General features: G+C 40.1%; 2 protein-coding genes across 2 annotated transcripts in view; both read left to right on the top strand.

Moving 5' to 3' along the window:
• The window catches only part of LOC135711020 (carboxypeptidase N subunit 2-like), a 403442-nt gene that overhangs the window by 197330 nt on the left and 186516 nt on the right, over positions 1–19596 (top strand). The window lies entirely within an intron of this gene.
• LOC135711016 (uncharacterized) lies at positions 10555–12502 on the top strand. Its single transcript, XM_065233755.1, has 4 exons — positions 10555–10893; positions 10952–11134; positions 11203–11481; positions 11538–12502. The coding sequence occupies exons 1-4, from the start codon at positions 10593–10595 to the stop codon at positions 12233–12235; spliced, it is 1461 nt and encodes a 486-aa protein (XP_065089827.1). The 5' UTR covers positions 10555–10592; the 3' UTR covers positions 12236–12502.

The raw sequence follows: 19596 nt of genomic DNA, 5'->3' as shown, positions 1-19596 counted from the left end.
TGATGAAAAAAATTAGGGACAAATGAATGTAAATGAATGCACGAAATGAATGCAAATGATTGTTCATGCCTGTACCTAACCAATTATTCACTTTTTATTTAATTATCTTCGTTAATTTTAAACGGACTTCTGATGCTCAGCTGTTTTGATTTCTGATTGCTGGTTAGAAGGGATTTTAGTTTTTCATTCTTATTGTTTAATTAACCATATCACATGGTGACATGTACTATGATTATTATTATTTTTTAAATTTATCTAATCGGTAAACAAACCCTGAGTCAAACAGTCAATTGGTTATGTTGACATTTGACTAGCGTAATATCAGAAATAAAGAATATTCTATGCAGTTCTACTAAACATCTAAATAATAGTTATGTGTTGTGACCAGTGATGGAAAAAAAATAAAAAAAAATCCAATATCAGGAACGGCCGAAAATCACTGCTAATGTTGAGATCAGCAAAATCACAAACAGAAAATCAAGGCTGATTTTAACCTTAGCTGATTTTGAGGCAAAAAAAACCAAACGGGAAATCAATAACTTGGTATAACAGTCAAAGTAAAAAAACCAACTTCCACCGCCATTTTGGAATTCAAGATGGTGAACCAAAATCCAATATGGCGACCCCTGGACTAGGAATATGCATCTAAACCCATGCAATACGGGTATCTACGAAATGGGCTCGATAAGTGGAAGTGGAAAATTGACATCCGCTGCCATTTAGGAATTCAAGATGGCGGATCAAAATCCAATATGGTGACCCCTGGACAGGGAATATGCATTAGACTGATGCAAAATTTGAAATTTTCGCTCCACAGCGTTCAAACGGCTTCAAATCGGGTCCTGATTAGCCTCCGAAAGGATAAACTCATTTGATAAGAAACTGACTTGGCACAAACCATTTATGCCACCAAACTTTTTGTTCATTTTTATGGTCATTATCGGTGTCATACCTTAATTTTTTTTTGCTAAGGAATCCAATTTTGACTGACAAAGGGGCGCGTCTTTGGAGGGTGTTTCAACACTCCGAAGGGTATAAATAGCGGGACCTTTCAATTAGAGTCGGATCCTTGCGATAAATGCAAGAGTGGCAACTGTAAAAAAATCGAATACTTCATCATTTCTCAATAGTGATGGAGTAATACGACATGCACTAAACTAAGGACACGGGATATACTACAATAGATCAATTTACTGGTCGCAGTAGTGTTAGGTCCCGAACCGAGGAAAAAAAAACATGCAAATATGGATATCTGCGGAATGGGCTCGATAAGTGGAACTGGAAAATTGACATCTGCCGCCATTTTGGAATTCAAAATAGTGGACCAGAATCCAATATGGCGGCCCCTGGACTAGGAATATGCATTTCAGAATGCCCCAAACTCTAGAATTTAACATATCTTCTAATCCTATGATTTTGATCTTGATTGATATTGATGCTGGTTGATTTTAGGCATCGAAAATCACGGTTGATATTGATCGAAAATCGCGTGTGATTTTCGTGGTGATGATGGCTTGTGATATTGGTGTCTGTGATTTTAGGTGACATTGACCTTGAAAGATTGCTGATTTTGATTTTAGCCAACACTGGTTGTGACAAAATACATATGAACACGAATGCAAATAGTGAAATACAGATGAAACAATCCCAAAGTATTTCATAAAAAATACTTAGTACACTACTGTATATAGGTTCGAGCAACAGCTACCGAATTCAATATTCTTTTAGCCTGCCAAATGATTAGACATAGTGGAAATTTCCTTTGATTAGAAGAATTTGAGAAAACGAAACATCGAGCATAACATTTTACAACAAATAGGGGAAATTGATGTAATATCGGCCTAAATGCCAGCAATTTATAAAAAAACGACCATTTTGGATGGCTCGAGGTATACTTGCCTTTGATACAAAAAAAAAACCCGTCTACTGAGGATCCTTATAGTTCTAAAAATATAATCTATCAATGAAACAGTCATCGGTCGTCATTGAAAAGAAATGCAATTATTTTCTGTCAATCTAATTGAAACTTTTATTGGCTCTGTTGTCTTGTGAATTTTAGCTATAACGGCCTCTTTTCTGATATTTAACTCTCAATCTATGGAATCCACATGAAAACTATGATTGAACAAAATTTCGAGAACAGTATAAGGAACATTATGCCGTAGACGACACATTTTTATATCATATGGGTGGAAAGTTCGTAGAACAAATACTTTGAAATTATTCAGTTTTTAAGATATCTTCGAGCATGAAACTAAGTCAAACTTCAATAAAATCAATTTGAATAGTTAACCTTTAGTCACAAAGTAGGTAGATAACACCATGAAGCTTTGCTTTGAAAGTTGTTTCAGTAGTTTTCGTTATTTCAGTATCGAGATACAGATATTATAAGCCGTAAATTACCTTCAAAATATAAAATTTACTCGAAGCACCTCTAAATCATCATTTTGGTGAAAATTTGCACAGAAGTTCGTCATGTTAGAATAGTAATCACGGTTGACCCGGTGCATCCCGAACATTTCTGTTAAAATGAACAGGTATACTAAATATGCTATAAGAGTTTATTTATCAAAAGTTTTAATTAACATTCCATAGAAGTTCAAACCAACAATATCTGAGAATAACTTTTTCATCGTTTGTTGATTTACTGAGGCTCATTCGCAGTAGCATCACGGATCCGAAATTAATTCTTTTTACAAAAGGATAGAGTCATTGTAGTTTTAAGGAGAATTCAAAACAACTAAACGATATTTATAAAGGAATTTTATGGATTGTTTAACAGAACTGCGATACAAATTATAACGGCATATTATGAAAAATTCGAGTGAGATTCAAAAATAAAACCCGAATTTATCCACCTATGGTGTGATCAGACCCTTCTTACTTATTCAAGTTTATTTATTTTATTGTCATTATCAGTGACCAAGCCCCCCACCCCCGTGTCATCCAGTGACGCTACGCCACTGCCTGGGGGTACCCGGAATATATCCCGGTGTAGTCTATTTGGTGAGGCTACCAATCACCTTATCATCGTATTTTAATGTGATTTAATGGGTTTTAATTCAATTCATATTCAAGCAACTTCGCCGGGGTACCCGGAACATGTCCAAGTGTGTCCAATGTGGTCTGGAACACTTAACACGACTTGCATTAATCTTATTTTTGAATTATGTAGTAATTTGATGTGTCGCATGATGGTTTTGATACGTTTTCCGTTAAATCCAGCGTGAAGGCCCATATTCACCGGATCTTATTCCGGCCATATCTCCAGAACCGGTTCACCGATTCCAAAACCGTTCAATAGCGTTCAATAAGACCCTAAGACCTATCGTTTGGCGCCGAGTTTGTCCAAATCGGTTGAGCGGTTGCTGAGAAACGTGAGCGCATTCATTTCGTTACATACACACACACATACACACACACACACACACACACACACAGACATGTTCCGATTTCGTCGAGCTGAGTCGAATGGTATATGACACTCGGCCCTCCAGGCCTCGGATCGATAGTCGGTTTTTCAAGTGATATCTATACCCTTCTTTGTAAGAAGGGTAAAAACATCGATGGCATTCTGAAAATAATTCTGAACGTGAAAAAGGTTCAAGGGATTCTCAATCTGATCATAGTTTTAAAGGAATTTTAAGGCGGATTCCTATTAGGAGAATAGTATCGTGTGATTCATGAGGAAAATTCCAAGGAAAATTGCAAAGAACTTTTGGGATCATTCCAAGATAACTTTTGAAATGAAGCCAATTATTGGAATTTTTAAAAAATTTAAAAAAAAAGTTATAAAGAGCATCGGATTTAGAAAGCATACCTATGGCAAACTAAGGTGAATTTCTAGGAAATCATCAGGAAGTTCTTTGGACAATTCAAAGTTAATTCTGGTCATAATGCCTTTTATGAAATCACCCAACACATGAACCATCTTTGATGAGCTTAGTCAGTCGGCGGGCGTACATCCATAGTGAGCAAATTCTGAAACAAAATATTCACCATAGGATATGTCTTATCCATAAGCGTATAATGGTAAGGGATCAACCGAGCATTGAGCTCGCTCTTGTGAGCATACGCAATGTGTCGTTTGTTCGATTTGCGCTCTATCGTTGCGTCCGGTTTGGGATTTTACGTTACATGCACTGGCGTACACAGGGTTGAGCACGGTGTGTCCACATTTACAAAGTTATGATAAAAAATATCTAGTTTTCTTGTTCACTTGCTTTGAAGGTAAAATTGAAACCCTTTTATTGCGTGCGTCAATTCCTTTGAGATGGTGCCTGAAAATTGCACCACAAAGGTGCATGAAGGGACAAACGTCAATGAATTTTTTTGGTCAAAAAAATTGCACCACATTGGGGAAAACAAAAAATTTCCGGTGTAATTTTTTTTTTCAACGTGGATCATGGAGGGTTGAAAGAAAAAGGTAAATTAAAGGTTAAACAAAAATTAACCTTCGTGGTGGTAAATCGAAGAAAAAGCTTTTTATTGAATATTTCTGGTGTAACAATATCATCAAGGTGGTGCATGGAGGGACTAATAAAAATGAATAACTATGGTTCTAAAATTGAAACACGCTAAAAATTTGGAGTTGCACATTTAACTGAAAATTTCTGGTGGAAAGTTCGTAACACTGTGGTGAATGTAAAAGCAAGGTTTATTAATTTTTCTGGTGCATAATTTGCATCGTTCTGATGAATGTAAGCTTCATTGAAAAATTATGGTGGAAAATTTGCACCATTCTGCATTAAGAGGCAAAGCCTGAAAATTGCACCACAAAGGTGCATGGTGAAACAAACTTTACTGACAATTTTTGGTGCACCAGAACGAATGGAGGAGCATATTCTATTGAAAATTTCTGGTGCAAAATGAAATGAATAGAAAATTTCTGGTGAAAAACTTGCACTAGTCTGGGAAATTAAGGCACAAGCTTTTTTAAATTAAACTAAATTTAAAATTTCTGGTGGAAAATTTGCGCCGTTCTGGTGAACGGATGGGCAAGCTTTTCGGAAAAGTTTTGGTCTTAAATTTTCTGAATAGAGAAACAAATTTTAATAATAATTTTTGGTGTGAAATTTGCACCACTCTGATGATTGGAGGGAAGCTGTTTTACTGAAAATTATTGTTGAAAAATATGAAAATAGGGGCAAGCTTTATTTAAAATATCTGGTGGAAAAAGGAAAAAGGAAATCGGCACCAATCAGAAGATTGGAGAAGCAATTTTAATTGAACATTAACGGTGGAACGATGCAAATTCTGGTCAATTCAAATTTTCTGGTGTAAAATTTTCTGGGGGCAAGTTTGTGTTGAAAATTTCTGGTGTATGATTTGCAACATTCTGCTGCATGGAGGGGCAAGCTGAATTGAAAATTCCTGATCTGATTGCACAGTTCTGGTGAATGGAGGGGCAAACTTTATTGAACAAATCTGGTAGAAAAACTACAACGTTTTGGTGAGTGGACGGACAAATTAAACTTGTTTTCCGAGAAGAACCTACAGGGTATTGAATTCTGAGGACAGTTCTGAGAGAAAAAATTTCTGGGGATGATTTCATAAAAATTCTGCAAATAATTTCTAGTGAATCCTGCAGATAGTTTCAAGATAATTTCGAAAATAATACCGAGAGAATCAAATTTTGAATGAAATTCCAAAGGGATGTTGGGGAAAATTTCAAGGGAATTCCAATGATAATTTCAAGCTAATTATGGGAAGAATTTATGGAGAATACACAGGAAATTTTCGGAAACTTTAAGAGGAATTTCAGTTCCAAAGTGTTCTGAGAAAAAAAAGTTTTAAAATATTCCGAGAAGAACCTCAAATATATTGAATTCTTAGGACAGTTCCAAAATATTTCTGGGGAGAGTTCCAAAAATATTCTACGGATAATTTCTAGTGCATCCTGCAGATAGTTCCAAGATAATTTCGAAAAGAATACCGAGAAAATCAAATTTTGAGTGAAATTCCAAAGGGATTTTAAAGAAAATTTCAAGCTAATTCCGAGGATAATTTCTAGCTCATTCTAGGAAAAAATTCTGAAACTCTAAAGTAATTTGAGTTTCAAGGTGTTCTGAGAAAAAATCATGAAGAGTTCTAAACATAATTCCAGTGGACTTCTGAGAAGAATATCAAAAGAGCTCTTAGGAGAGTTTTAAAAAATCCGCGAAGAACCTCAAGGATATTGAATTCTGAGAACAGTTCCAAAGGATTTCTGGGGAGTATTCTAAGAAACCTCTGCGAATAATTTCTAGTGAATTCTGCAGATAGTTACAACATAATACCGAGATTATTAAATTTTGAGTGAAATTCTAAAGGGATTTTGAGGAAAATTTCAAGAGAGTACCGATAATTTCTAGCTAATTTCGAGAATAATCTCTGGATAATACTGAGGAAATTCTTCTCAAACTCCAAGGGAATTTTAGTTCCAAGGTATTCTGGGTAAAAGTCAAGAAGAGTTCTAAAAATAATTCCAGAGGACTTCTGAGAAGAATTTCAAAAAAGCTCATAGACTTCTAAAAATTTCGAAAGAACCTCGAGGAATTCTGAGGATGGACTTTTTCGCAAATGTACAAAGTCTAAAGACAGCTTTTGGATTCCCTAATTGAAAAGTGGGTATTAGTTTGCCATTGAACTTTGGTCTATTGATATGTTACTAAAAATTCGTCTAAGAATCTTCTCTGAAAATTTAAAGTCATTTGTTACCGTGGTTAAAAAGTTACAGCTGTTTAAGTGCGTTGCAATAAATGCGGGTTTGTCCTTTATATCATCTTTAAAACATGTTGAATGTTCGGTATTATTTTCTGTCACCCCGACTGGTGGTACATTGGGACAAGGTTGACATGCTCAATCCTTTGCACAAGTCGTCATTCCGTTAACAATCATGTACTCGCTTGTCAAAATAGTTTTGTGCGCGTTTGTTCCAGTCGTTACATATTTGTTAAACCTCTTTAATGATCGTATTAGCCTTGGTATTTAGGTCAAAATTTGAAAAAATAGAGCTACATTTTTTGCTGAAAATGACCAAGTTCAACGTATTACGGTCAAAATTTGGTCAAGGGAAAACGCGTGTAAATCGGTGAAATCGTTTATCTAAAAAATCAAATTAAATTTCTTTTTCATGTTCAATTAGTATAAAATTCAGGAAAAATATTCAGTTAGGCTTCCGCTTTTCCAAATCCGAATTGCCGGGCCTTACGCTTGACCCCTGCCATCAGATTTTGTACAGCCACCTTGTCCACCTTCTTCGCCGCAAAAAGCCAGTTTGCCTTGAACTGCTGCTCGCCCTTAGCAGTTTTTTTGGTCTTCTTTAGGTTCCGCTTGACAATAGCCCAGTATTTCTCAATTGGGCGGAGCTCTGGCGTGTTGGGAGGGTTCTTGTCCTTGGGAACCACCTGCACGTTGTTGGCGGCGTACCACTCCATGGCCTTTTTACCGTAACCAAAACAGTACGGAACAACCGTGTTTCTTCAGGAAAGGCAGCAGACGTTTATTCAAACACTCTTTCACGTAAATTTCTTGGTTGACAGTCCCGGAAGCTATGAAAATGCTGCTTTTCAAGCCACAGGTACAGATGGCTTGCCAAACCAGATATTTCTTTGCGAACTTTGACAGTTTCATGTGCTTGAAAACATCTGCTACCTTTCCCCTTCCTTTTGCCGTATAAAATTCCTGTCCCGGAAGCTGCTTGTAGTCGGCTTTGACGTAGGTTTCGTCCTCCATTACCACGCAGTCAAACTTCGTCAGCATCGTCGTGTACAGCCTCCGGGATCGCGCTTTGGCCGTCGTATTTTGTTTATCATCGCGATTTGGAGTCACTACCTTCTTGTAAGTCGATAGTCCGGCTCGTTTTTTGGCTCGATGCACGGTTGTAGACGATACACCCAGCTTATTTGCGGCATCTCGGAGAGAGAGGTTAGGGTTTCGCTTGAAACTACCGGCAACTCTCTTTGTCGTCTCAGCGGCTTCCGGTTTTCGATTTCCTCCCGATCCAGACTTCCTGGCTGTCTACAAACGTTCCCCAAACACTTTAATTACATTTGTAGCGGTTGATTTGGCAACTTTTAGCGATTTTGCCAACTTTGCGTGCGAGTAGCTCGGATTTTCGCGATGCGCGAGCAAAATTTTGATACGCTGCTCTTCTTGCTTGGACGGCATTTTGACAACTGAAGAGTGAATTCCAAAATCAAAATAGGAGCAACATTCTACACACACACACCTTCAAAATGAGGGGTGTTCAGGTTTTTTAAATGCAAAATTGAAAGAAATACGTCAAGTTGATATTGACCAAATTTTGACCATATCACCCTTTATAATCTCCCTCATTTACTCTGGAATTTCGACGAGGACATGAACGGGTATCTGCCTTCAAACTCATCGACGGAGCAGGAAGTGGCTCTTACCGAAGAAATGCTTGCTTATTTTATAGAATCAGAAAGGAACCGTCACTAAAAGCTTGTTTCATTTTTGACAGATTGAAAATGAACATTCATAAAAGATCAGGTCTGACATGCGAATTTTTATTTCCGTCGTTTCCACTACATTCGTATGTATCAGCAAGGGCAACGTAATGAATTGTATAGCCACGAGCCACGACCGAAGCTTACTGGCAGACCCACTTATCACTCCCTTCCTTGAATGAATGAACGCACATGGCATGAATTAGGTTTTGCACCGTCGGGGTTAACCTCAATCTGATGACAGTTCACTGGTACTGTTTACGTGGACTTAGTCGATTTTTTCTTGGGTAGATTTTCTGGATATTTTTTCAGATTGCAGTGAGATGTAAACCACACTTTTGCATTGTCCACGAGGCAACATCCTTTCACCACGCATTTCCTCGATAATTTTCAAGTTAAAATTCGGAAATTTTAAAATATATTTTTTCCAAAAAACGACTAAGTGTCTGTAAACAGTACCACTGAACTGTCAAAAAGGTTCAGCCGATTAACACTGAGTTCATTTGTGACGTCACGCTGCAGTACCTAATTAGGTACTGCAGCGTGACGTCATAAATGAACTCAGTGTTAATCGGCTGAACCTTTTTGACAGTTCAGTGGTACTGTTTACAAGCACTTAGTCGTTTTTTCAAAAAAAAAAATATTCTTAAATTTTCGAATTTTAACTTGAAAATTGTCGAAGAACAGCGCGATGAAAGGATGTTGCTCGTGGAAATTGCAGAAGTGTGGTTTACATCTCACTGCAGTCTGAAAATTAATCAAGAAAATCCACCCAAGAAAAAAAAATAAAGTCCACGGAAATAGTACCACTGAACTGTCATCAGATTGAGGTTAACCCCGACGGTGCAAAACCTAATAAAGGCCAAACACAGCGAATGAGAACGACCCAAATTTGAGTTTAGTTAAATCATAAACCACGTAAAGTGCAGGAACTAAGCGATTAGTAAATTTGTCTCATGTTTTCTCAGGTTTGTCCACAGAAAAAAAACATCCCAAATATGAGAAAAATAAAGATCGAATTCCTTCAGTCTACTGGTACTACTCCTAGACTGAGTAAAATTTTCGGCAACTTTACTCATTTTCCAGCAGATTTTTTTAAATTTTCCATAGAAAACCATGGGAGAAATTTAATCATTGCTCAGTTCATCAGTTCATGCACTTTTGGCGATTATGAGTGAAATTAACTTAAATTTGGGTCGTTATCATTCCGCTCTACTTTGAAAATCACCAGATAGGGGAAATGGATGTAATGTCGGCCTAAATGCCCCTAATTTGGGTCCATTCATAAATTCAGCAAACGAGTAAATTTTCATTAGCGACCAAAAATATCCATTAGTACCGTCCCAATGACGCGTTCATCTAGATTAAATTTATAAATAGCAGATTTTTAGCGATGGGCCCAATCTAAGATCCATTATCCACATTCATTATCTGGTTTCACGTGATCAATTGAAATTGTGTCTCTTAAGTACGTTCTTTTGTTTGTCTTTTGGACTTGAGAATGGCACCTCGTTGAATCACTTTTAAAAGCACTTTATGATACATCAATTCAATTTCCAGACGCTGCACAAATGATAAAGTAAGTAAATTTATCTTTATTTGAGAGGCTTTTAGCCGTAGATTCGCCTCTAACGAATGGTAAAACAATATTTGATCCTACATTACTCTAGAATGACCAGCAATAAATTGTGTTGATAAAATTGGCCAAACTAATGTAAAATATCCCCTTCCGCTATAAATTTGTGTATAGAAAAACAAATCAACCGACTTAATCAATTATTTGCTCAACTACACTCAGGAAACTAAACGCTAGATATTTGATACGGGAAGTCTTATGAAGCGCAAAGCAAATTTCGCAAATTAGTTTCCGAAAAAATCGTACGAATACATAATTTTCGAATTCGCCAAGAAATGCGAGAATCTCATATGATGTTGGACGTCTGGATCACTCATATACTGTTGAACTTAAGCAGAGAACTTAAGGCTCGAATGTGCGAGAATTGCTAGGAATGTTTTCGCTCAGTGCAGCAGAACTATACAGCTCTTGAATAACTGTGTTATCATGTTACGGTGTTTCTCTTATCTGTGAATAAATGCAAACTGCACCGTGCCATCATCACTCAGTCGTGCATTACCGAGATGAGCAAGCGATCTTTAATACTTTTCCTGATAGCTTTTGTGCTGATTGTCCATGCGGCAGCAACAGATTCAGCCAAATCAAGAGAAAAGCGTTCCCCAAAGCCACAGTTTGGGAGATTTGTCGGTAGTTTCATAGCCAGATGGATTCCTAAGGTGTCAAAAGAGATCCCAAAGATTGTTAAGCTAGTTCGTAAAACGGCTACGTCGGTTGGGAACTTTGTTTCTAAAAATCCAGGGACATCAGTAGCAGGAGGTGCCGCCGTTGGCGTTGGCGTTGGCGTTGGCCTTGGCGTGGCAACAGGTTGGTTTGTTTCATATTTGATTGGAGGTGTTAAACAATGTAGTTGACTGTGCTTTAGGTAAAAAGCAATGTGAAGTGTATATCAAAAGGGATCTTCCGGAGCTGCAGCCAGTTTTCATAAGAGATGGAACTCCTCGTTCGTTGATGGTCCCTACAGATGGTTATCTCACTTGGGCGCATGGGGAGACGTCCTCGATAGCATGTCCTCCTTCTGCTGGATCTCAAAATTCCATCAGTGGTAGTAAGTTGATGAAGTAAAGGATGGTGCTGTTTTTAAGGTTTACACAAATGAGAAATTACACTTTACAGCCAATAGCACAGTCGAAACCATCACATGTGACAATGGATTGATGTTTCTAATGAATGGCACAACAGTGAGCATCAGTACGGTAACGTGCGTTCGAAAGGTCACTGGAAACTACCAACTGAGGCCAGATCCACAATGCCTGGGAACCAACAAAGCAATAGGGTTTAATGTGCCTTTCCCAACTGGGGATATGTTTTTTGATCTATTCTGTTCCTGTTTTGATGAAGCGAGTGCTTTTACACTCTTTACCCATCACGTGCTCTTCGGCAACGAAATCGGTCGTAAGTAACAAAATTAAATGACAAGTAATAGTAATTCATATTCTTTCAATTCAAAGATAAAAGCATCTACAATAGTAGCAGACCGGATTTCAAGTCAATTGGCTTTACAAGTAGATTTTTTGTAAGTACTGCCTACACTCAGTTGAGTCAGAAGTTAAGATTGACGGAATTGTTCAGTGTTCAAACGGGGAACAGTATCGCCCAAACAGACGCACAAAGTTACTACAATCGATCCTACCTGCAAAGAGGTCATCTTACTCCGGACGGTGACGAACTGTTCACAACCTGGCAATGGTCAACTTACTTCTTTATCAACGTTGCCGGTATGTGGGAAAAAATTAACATCGGCAACTGGAAGACCATAGAAACCAAGGTTCGCACTTTAGCAAACGAGTCAAAGCAAACTTTTGAAATCTATACTGGAACATACGGAACATTAGCGCTTTGCTCATCAACCAACTATTGCCCGAGCTTCACCTTGGTGGACGGAGGGATTCCAGTACCAAAATGGCTGTGGAAAATAGTGAAAGTTCCCACTATGGATGCGGCAATAGCTTTGGTAGTCAGTAATAATCCTTTCATGGCAGTTTCTCCCATCTGTGGATCGAGACAAAACGATTACGGATGGCACCAGAATGAATTCGACAACTTCCAGACCGGTGAAGTGAGCTACTGTAAAGTACAGGAGTTGCAAAGTGTGGTCGGATATATTCCGCAGTCAGCACTGGCGACACATGTTCTAGCATTCCAGTAACATTCTAGGAAAACGCTTCAAATCGATGCATTGACTTATTACGCCCCTTGCTTATTATCCTTCGGCTAACAATCACTTAAATAATGCATTAAAAAAAAACTATTACGGATTAAAGTTATACAGAGTTATTGTCCCTAATATTCACTAGCAACCAAAAATATCAATTTAAATTGTCCAGATGACGCATTGTTCTAAGAAAAATTTAAGATTTGAATTGATGGGCCCATTCTATAGGTGCATGGGGCAACATTAGGGCCATTTGCTCTGTTTAATAAAATACATGCATCGATCATCCGAAAAAGCTTTACGAACATCACAACAGTCCTGGCCTAAACTGTTTAAGCTAACTAATCCAAGGATTGAGTCCATGATCATCTGCTTGCAGAAAAATAGAAGATCACGTGTATACGTTATCAAACCTTCTGTCCCTGATGATTTGCATAGTTTCAGCCCAAACTCCGACCCAATCCTGCCAACTAATGATGTGTGCTCACGAGGTCAAAGTCACCTTGCTCTTGTGGACGATGGTAGGACAGGAGCCGTCCAAGGTGATGCTCTTAGCAACATAAATCGTACTACGAATCTGCATACCGTCATCCGAGAATATCATCTCTCCGTGGGTGCCATTGCTGCTTCAACTCAACACTCTGCAAGTACTACTCAAACTACAGGACGCAACGAGGTTAGCTCTAAGGAAGCCCCTAATCCTTCCACCACAGTCGAGCACACTCCGTCATCGGCCAACAGTCGTCCTGGGCCTGTGTGTGGTTATGAAGAAGGGGTCTTCCAACCTGTCATTCAAGGCGAGTACGTTGCAATTCTAAGCAGTATTTTGTCTGATCCACCCTCCGATTCCAGCGCGACGACTGGTCGTCATTCCAGTGGTGTTAACCAAACTTTGGAACGTACTGACATCCCTACATTGACCGAGACGAACGCAGGACCGCTCCATGAATGCACCTGGGATTTCTTCGGTACGAGTTAATGATAGTGAGATGGAGAACCTCTCGGATTCAGTTTTCTCTATCTACTATCAAAATGTTAGGGGTTTACGTACGAAGATCCAAGAACTTCGTTTGAGACTGACAAGTAGTGATTACGATGCAGTGGTCTTAACAAAAACCTGGCTATGAATCTACCAGTCAATTATCCAGGGGAGGTGGTACACTCATAGCAGTCAAATCTGTGCACCCTTGCTCCTTGGTTTCGTTGGAAAACTGTGACCATCTCTAGCAGGTCATTGTCCGAATTAGTTTGGAGAACCGCCCACTGTTCATATCCGGAATCTACGTTCGCCCTTTGTCAGGTGCTGAGCTCTACAAGTTACATGCCGTAGCAATACGGAATATTACAGAGACGTCCTTGAGCGATGATATCATCATGGTGCTGGGTGATTATAATCTCCCTCATTTACTCTGGAATTTCGACGAGGACATGAACGGGTATCTGCCTTCAAACTCATCGACGGAGCCGGAAGTGGCTCTTACCGAAGAAATGCTTGCTAATGGTCTAATTCAGGTTAACCCATTTGTAAACACAAATGGAAAGCTGCTTGATTTGGCATTCACTACCAATCCAGACGTTTTTGATCTCCTTGAACCAGCGGTTCCACTGCTTAATGTTGACATCCATCACAGGCCATTCATTCTGAACCTCGATGCGCACTTCAATCTACCTGATCGTCATGATGCCCCAGCAGTATTGGATCTTAAAAACTGTGACCTAACCACCCTAGATCACATACTTATTTACAGCAGTTAATTGGTCCCTGATTCTGAACGGTGATTCAGTTGACGTTGACATTACAAACCAGTTCTACGAAAAACTGCACGCAATTTTCCACGAGTGTGTTCCTCTTCGTAGACCTTTCTCCGACTACTCTGCGTGGAAACCCTGGCGGAATACAAAGCTGCATAGTCTACGCAACAAACTCCGCAAGGCCCGCAAACGGTTTTTCATCTCTAAATCCGAGGACAACCGAAATACTCTTCGTTCAATTGAAGCTCAATACAACGAACTACTCGCCGCTAGCTACGAAGAACATGTTCAACGAACACAGTCAAACCTGAGACAAAACCCATCGAATTTCTGGAAATTCGTGAAGTCGCAAAGGATGTGCAATCGTCTACCCAACACAGTTGTTCTAGACGGCGCAACCGCAACTTCGCCGGAAGAGATCGCAAATTTGTTCGCTACGTTTTTTCATGTGTTTATGGTGCAAGGCAAGCTCGCCTCTCCGCTTACAGCGTCAACGATCGACATGAATATGACTTAAATTTCCCCTTACTACGCTTCACGCCAGATGATGTCCATTAGACTGATGCAAAATTTGACTTTTTCGGTCCACAGTGCTTAAATGGTTTCAAATCGGGTCATGATTAGCCTCTCAAGGTTACAACTCATTTGGTTAGAAACAGACTTCGCACAAGCCATTTGAAGTTTACATGTAAATTACTATGGGAAATCTCAACTTTCTGTTCATTACCTTCTAGTCTTTTTCCATATTGAGCTGCGAAACAGTTCGATCGCCATTCTTATAGAAAATTTTCTCAGCTACAACTTTGCTAAAGATTGTTTCTATGTAAAACGAGACAGGAAAAAGTTATTAATTGTTTAACAGATTGGTAAACTTATGACATGATCAAGCAGCTGCTCTGTAGGCAACACTGTATTTTGCAGTGTGACATAGTAGCCATGATTTTTGTGTCCTTTTCAACGCCCCAGAAACACCAATGTTGCCTGCTGAGCAGTTGATTGAGCATGATCATAAGACATCAGTGCATTGAACCATTGATAACTTTCGATCCTTGCATTTAATTAAAAAGTGGTTTTGAGCAAAGTTGTAGCTGGAAAAATTTCCTACAAGTACAGTTGAAAACTTTTGAAGCAGACCGATATGGTGAATTATTAGATAGACTTGAACGAAAATCTTGGTTTTTCTATAGTAATTCCCATTCCAATTCCATTGTAATCGTTTAAGTATTGTGGAGCGAAAATTTCAAATTTTGCATCACTCTAATGTCCATACAGTTTTGACCAATCTTAATGCATCAAAAAGCCCCGGATTTGACGGAATTCCTCCGAATTTCCTGAAATACTGCGGTCGCTCACTGGCTTTACCGATTTGCTGTATATTCAACCGTTCGCTGTTCGAGAGGACGTTCCCCAGCTTATGGAAAACTGCTGCTATCGTACCAATACACAAATCCGGTAGCCATAACCACGTTGACAATTATCGTGGTATTTCGCTTCTATGCTGCATTAGCAAGGCTTTCGAAACCCTAGTGCACGGAGCACTTTACAGTGTTGTTCAGCCTTTCATATCGGAGTATCAACGTGGGTTTGTTCAACATCGTTCTACATCCACGAATCTGATGTGCTATACCAACACACTGTTCCGCGAGGTCGAACTTCGCAATCAGGTTGACTCGGTCTACATTGATTTTTCAAAACCGTTTGCGTGCTTGTGAAAAACTGAAAGCTATAGCACTCTCCGATTGGATGGTTGACTGGATTCGGTCTTACCTGACGAATGGTTATGCTTTCGTGTCGTTAAACTCTACTCGTTCGGAATCGTTTTCAATCACTTCCAGTGTACCACAGGGCAGTGTGCTGGGACCATTTATCTTCGTATTGTTTGTAAATGATTTGTGTCCACGTATCTCATCATTCAAGCAGATGTTTGCCCATGACTTGAAAATCTACAGAATCATCGTTTCCATCCTCGACTGTATTGTACTTCAGCGTAATATTGACAATTTGTTCCTATGGTGCAGTGAAAACGGAATGAAAGTCGGCTTCATTCGGCGGTACACTTGGCAGTTCACGGATATCTACGCCCAGAAGACGCTGTACTGTACTCTAGTAAGGAGCCTCCTAGAATATGCAGCTCCCATCTGGGCTCCGTTCCATACCTCACTCGTTTTAAAAGTTGAACGAATACAGAGACTGTTCATCAGATTCACACTACGAAACCTGCCATGGCATGATCCCATGCACCTACCTGACTACACCGCTCGTTGTGCATTGATAAACATAGAAACGTTAAATGAAAGGCGTAAAATGATTCAGCAACTATTCATTTTCGACCTACTTGGCGGAAACATCGATTGTCCTCAATTGCTCCAGGAAATTTATCTCTTTATACCACCACGGCAACTAAGGAAATCTCCTCTCATTGCTGTACCGGCACATAGAACCGTCTATGGTCAGAACAATCCACTAAATTCCTGCTTGAAAGCCTTCAACGACGTTGGTGTTCATTACGATTTTACTATTCCTAAGAATGTTTAAAAAAATAGAATTAAGAATATGTAGAGCAGTCTGTAAGATTCAATCGAAGACGAAGCAACAATAAATTAATAAATAACTGGCGTGGACTTTTGTGGACCCTTCTATTTAAAGCCCCTCCACCGTCGAGCAGCCCCACCGAAATGATACATTGCAGTTTTCATATACTTTACGACCAAAGCGATAGACCTGGAACTAGTCATGGACCTGTCAACTGCTATTGTATCTGAAATTTCACAGCAAGGAATATCCTGGCATTTAACCCGTGCAACCAATTTCGGTGGATTATGGGAGGCAGCAGTACGCTCCACCAAAATCTGCCTTAAAAAGGAAGTCGGTACGAACCAATTGAGTCATGAATACTTCTGCACCCTGCTCGTACAAATATCAGCCCCCCTTAACTCTAGACCTCTAGCCCCATTATCAGACGACCCTAGATACCTCGATGCCCTAACACCAGCCCATTTTTTGATCGGGACTTCTATGAAAGCCCTCCCCGATCCCAATCTTACAGCCATACCCACTAACCGCTCAGCCCACTATCAGCAACGGCAGCAGATGTTCCAGCGATACAGGCAGTGTTGGAGTCAAGAGTACATCACTGGACTTCAGGAAGCAAGTAAGAACCGTTTACCAGGCACTATCCGTGTAGGCAGCATCGTGATTTTTCGGGAGGACAACTTACCACCACTTCAATGGCCCTTAGCGAGGATAGCCGAGGTTCACCCTGGCGCAAACGTAGTTATATGAGTGGTGACGATCAAGACGTCTAAAGGGACCTACAGGCGTCCAGCCAACCGCATCTGCAACAAGCTAGGCTTGTTTATGTTTATGTTGAAATTTAGTTAGGCGGAAATGTTGGATGTGTTAGTATTAAGCGATAATTAAATTAATTAAAATTTAATTTACAACACTGGTTGAAACAGAAGTCACGTGGGTTTCCCGTGATGGACATACCGAAAATCAGATCGACCACATCTGCATCAGCCGAAAATGGAGACGGAGCCTTCTTGATGTCCCGGAATAAACGCAGCGCCGACATCGCGTCTGACCATCACCTTATAATCGGCGAAATCCGCCTACGCATGGCGCGGATCCAGCGACGGGAGGAGAGACTCGGGCGGCGGTTCAACACACGCCGACTTGAAGATCCAACGGTAAAAAGGTCTTTTGTTGAAGAACTTGAGACTCGAACTGCGGACGTTCCAGAAGGTGGCAGCGTAGAAGAACAATAGACGTTGAATGCCTTTATAGAAACAAGCGAGAACAACTTGGGTGAGCTGCGCACCCAGAGGAAAGAGTGGATCACAGATGAAACCTGGCGGAAGATTGAGGAGCGTAGAGAAGCAAAAGCCGCGATAGAGCGGGCGAGAACCAGAGGAGCCAAGAACGAAGCCCGTCAACGGTACTCGGCTCTAGAGAAGGAAGTCAAGCGGTCTTGCAGACGGGACAAGCGAGCGTGGGTGAAAGCCGCAAACACTGGCGATATACGCCTCCTCTACGATATCTCACGACGCCTGAGTGGAGCAAGGATGAACCCGAGGATGCCAGTGAAGGACACGACTGGACAATTGCTTACCGACCCCACTGACCAGCTGAAACGCTGGTTTGAGCACTTCGAACAACTTCTCCAAGTTTCGACGGCCAACCAGCCATCAACATCTCTGCATGATCCGCCTAGGGTGCGGCGCATCACTCGCGTCAATTCCGAGACCCCATCACTGCAGGAGATTGAAGCAGCTATCCGAAGCATGAAATCCAACAAGGCTCCAGGGGTCGATCGCATATCAGGGGAGATGCACAAAGCTGACCCCATGCTATCCGCACAAATGTTGCATCAACTATTCTGTAATATCTGGGACACATCTTAACATCTTAGTGAAGGTCCCAAAGAAGGGAGCAGGGATGGAAAATCATTTACATTCATTTCGTGCATTCATTTACATTCATTTGCCTCTAACTTTTTTCATCAACAGAATACCGTAAAACGATGTATAAAGCTTTTGTAGTATTTGATATGAACTACAACTTTTGCTTAAAAATAAAATTTGGATCTCTTATGCATGACGAAATAGAACTGGCAGAACATGTTATTGATTTTCAGTGAATGCAATTTACATTCACTGAAAAACAATGGTGGGTTCTTATCGCTCTGATTAATCATGCATAAGAGATACAGATTTGAGTTGTTTACAAAAGATGTAGCTAATACTAAATCCTACAAAACCTTCAAACACTATTTTATGGAACTCTGTTGATGAAAAAAGTTAGAGGCAAATGAATGTAAATGAATGCACGAAATGATTGTAAATGATTTTCCATCCCTGTATCTGACAATTGGCGAGGCATCATGTTACTGTGTATTGTTCTCAAAGTTCTGTGCAAAGTTATCCTGAATCGAATACAGGAGAAGATTGACGCGACTCTCCGATGTCAGCAGGCAGGATTCCGTGCCGGAAGATCTTCCCTAGTAGCACGCTTGTCACAAATCAATCGTAGACGCTTCTTCTTCTTCTTCTTCTTCTTCTTCTTCGCATTTCAAGCTTATTGCATATCGCATATTAGCTTATTGCGTGCTCTCAACTTAGTGTTCTAGATGCACTTCCACAGTATGCCCAGGGAAGTCGAGAAATTTTCCAACCCGAAAAATTCCTAGACTAAACCGGGAATCGAACCCAGTCACCTCCAGCATGGTTTTGCTTTGTAGCTGCGCCTTTACCGACTGAGCTAAGGGAGGCTTATATACGACTTATTTCAGTCATAAACAAGTTGCTGTAACTTATTGTGATGCAAGTGTGCTACTCGGGTTTTGTGGACCATATTGCCACGCTCCGCTTCATCCTGGAGCAGCTCAATGAATTCCAAGAGTCCCTTTATTTGGTATTCATTGACTACGAAAAAGCTTTCGACCGTCTCAATCACGAGAATCTGTGGGGCGCCCTGAGACGCAAGGGAGTCCCGGATAAAATCGTCAACCTCCTAGAAGCGCAGTATGAGGCTTTCAAGTGCAGAGTTCTGCATAACGGAGCCTTGTCCGACCCTATCCGGGTAGTCGCTGGTGTGAGACAAGG

The sequence above is a fragment of the Ochlerotatus camptorhynchus genome, unplaced genomic scaffold (genome assembly GCF_037179485.1).
Source record: "Ochlerotatus camptorhynchus isolate MF236.1 unplaced genomic scaffold, CSIRO-AGI_Acam_v1.1 ptg000416l, whole genome shotgun sequence".
NCBI lineage: Eukaryota > Metazoa > Arthropoda > Insecta > Diptera > Culicidae > Ochlerotatus > Ochlerotatus camptorhynchus.
The sequence above is the reverse complement of the archived record's forward strand: the minus strand, read 5'-3'. Positions and strand labels throughout refer to the sequence as shown.

What these genes read in the sequence shown, in the direction of transcription:
- LOC135711016 (XM_065233755.1), top strand. Translation starts at nt 10,593, where the DNA reads ATGAGCAAGCGATCTTTAATACTTTTCCTGATAGCTTTTGTGCTGATT. An exon ending in TGGCCTTGGCGTGGCAACAG is followed by an intron (nt 10,894 to 10,951) that starts GTTGGTTTGTTT and finishes ACTGTGCTTTAG; the next exon opens with GTAAAAAGCAATGTGAAGTG. An exon ending in CTTCGGCAACGAAATCGGTC is followed by an intron (nt 11,482 to 11,537) that starts GTAAGTAACAAA and finishes TTCAATTCAAAG; the next exon opens with ATAAAAGCATCTACAATAGT.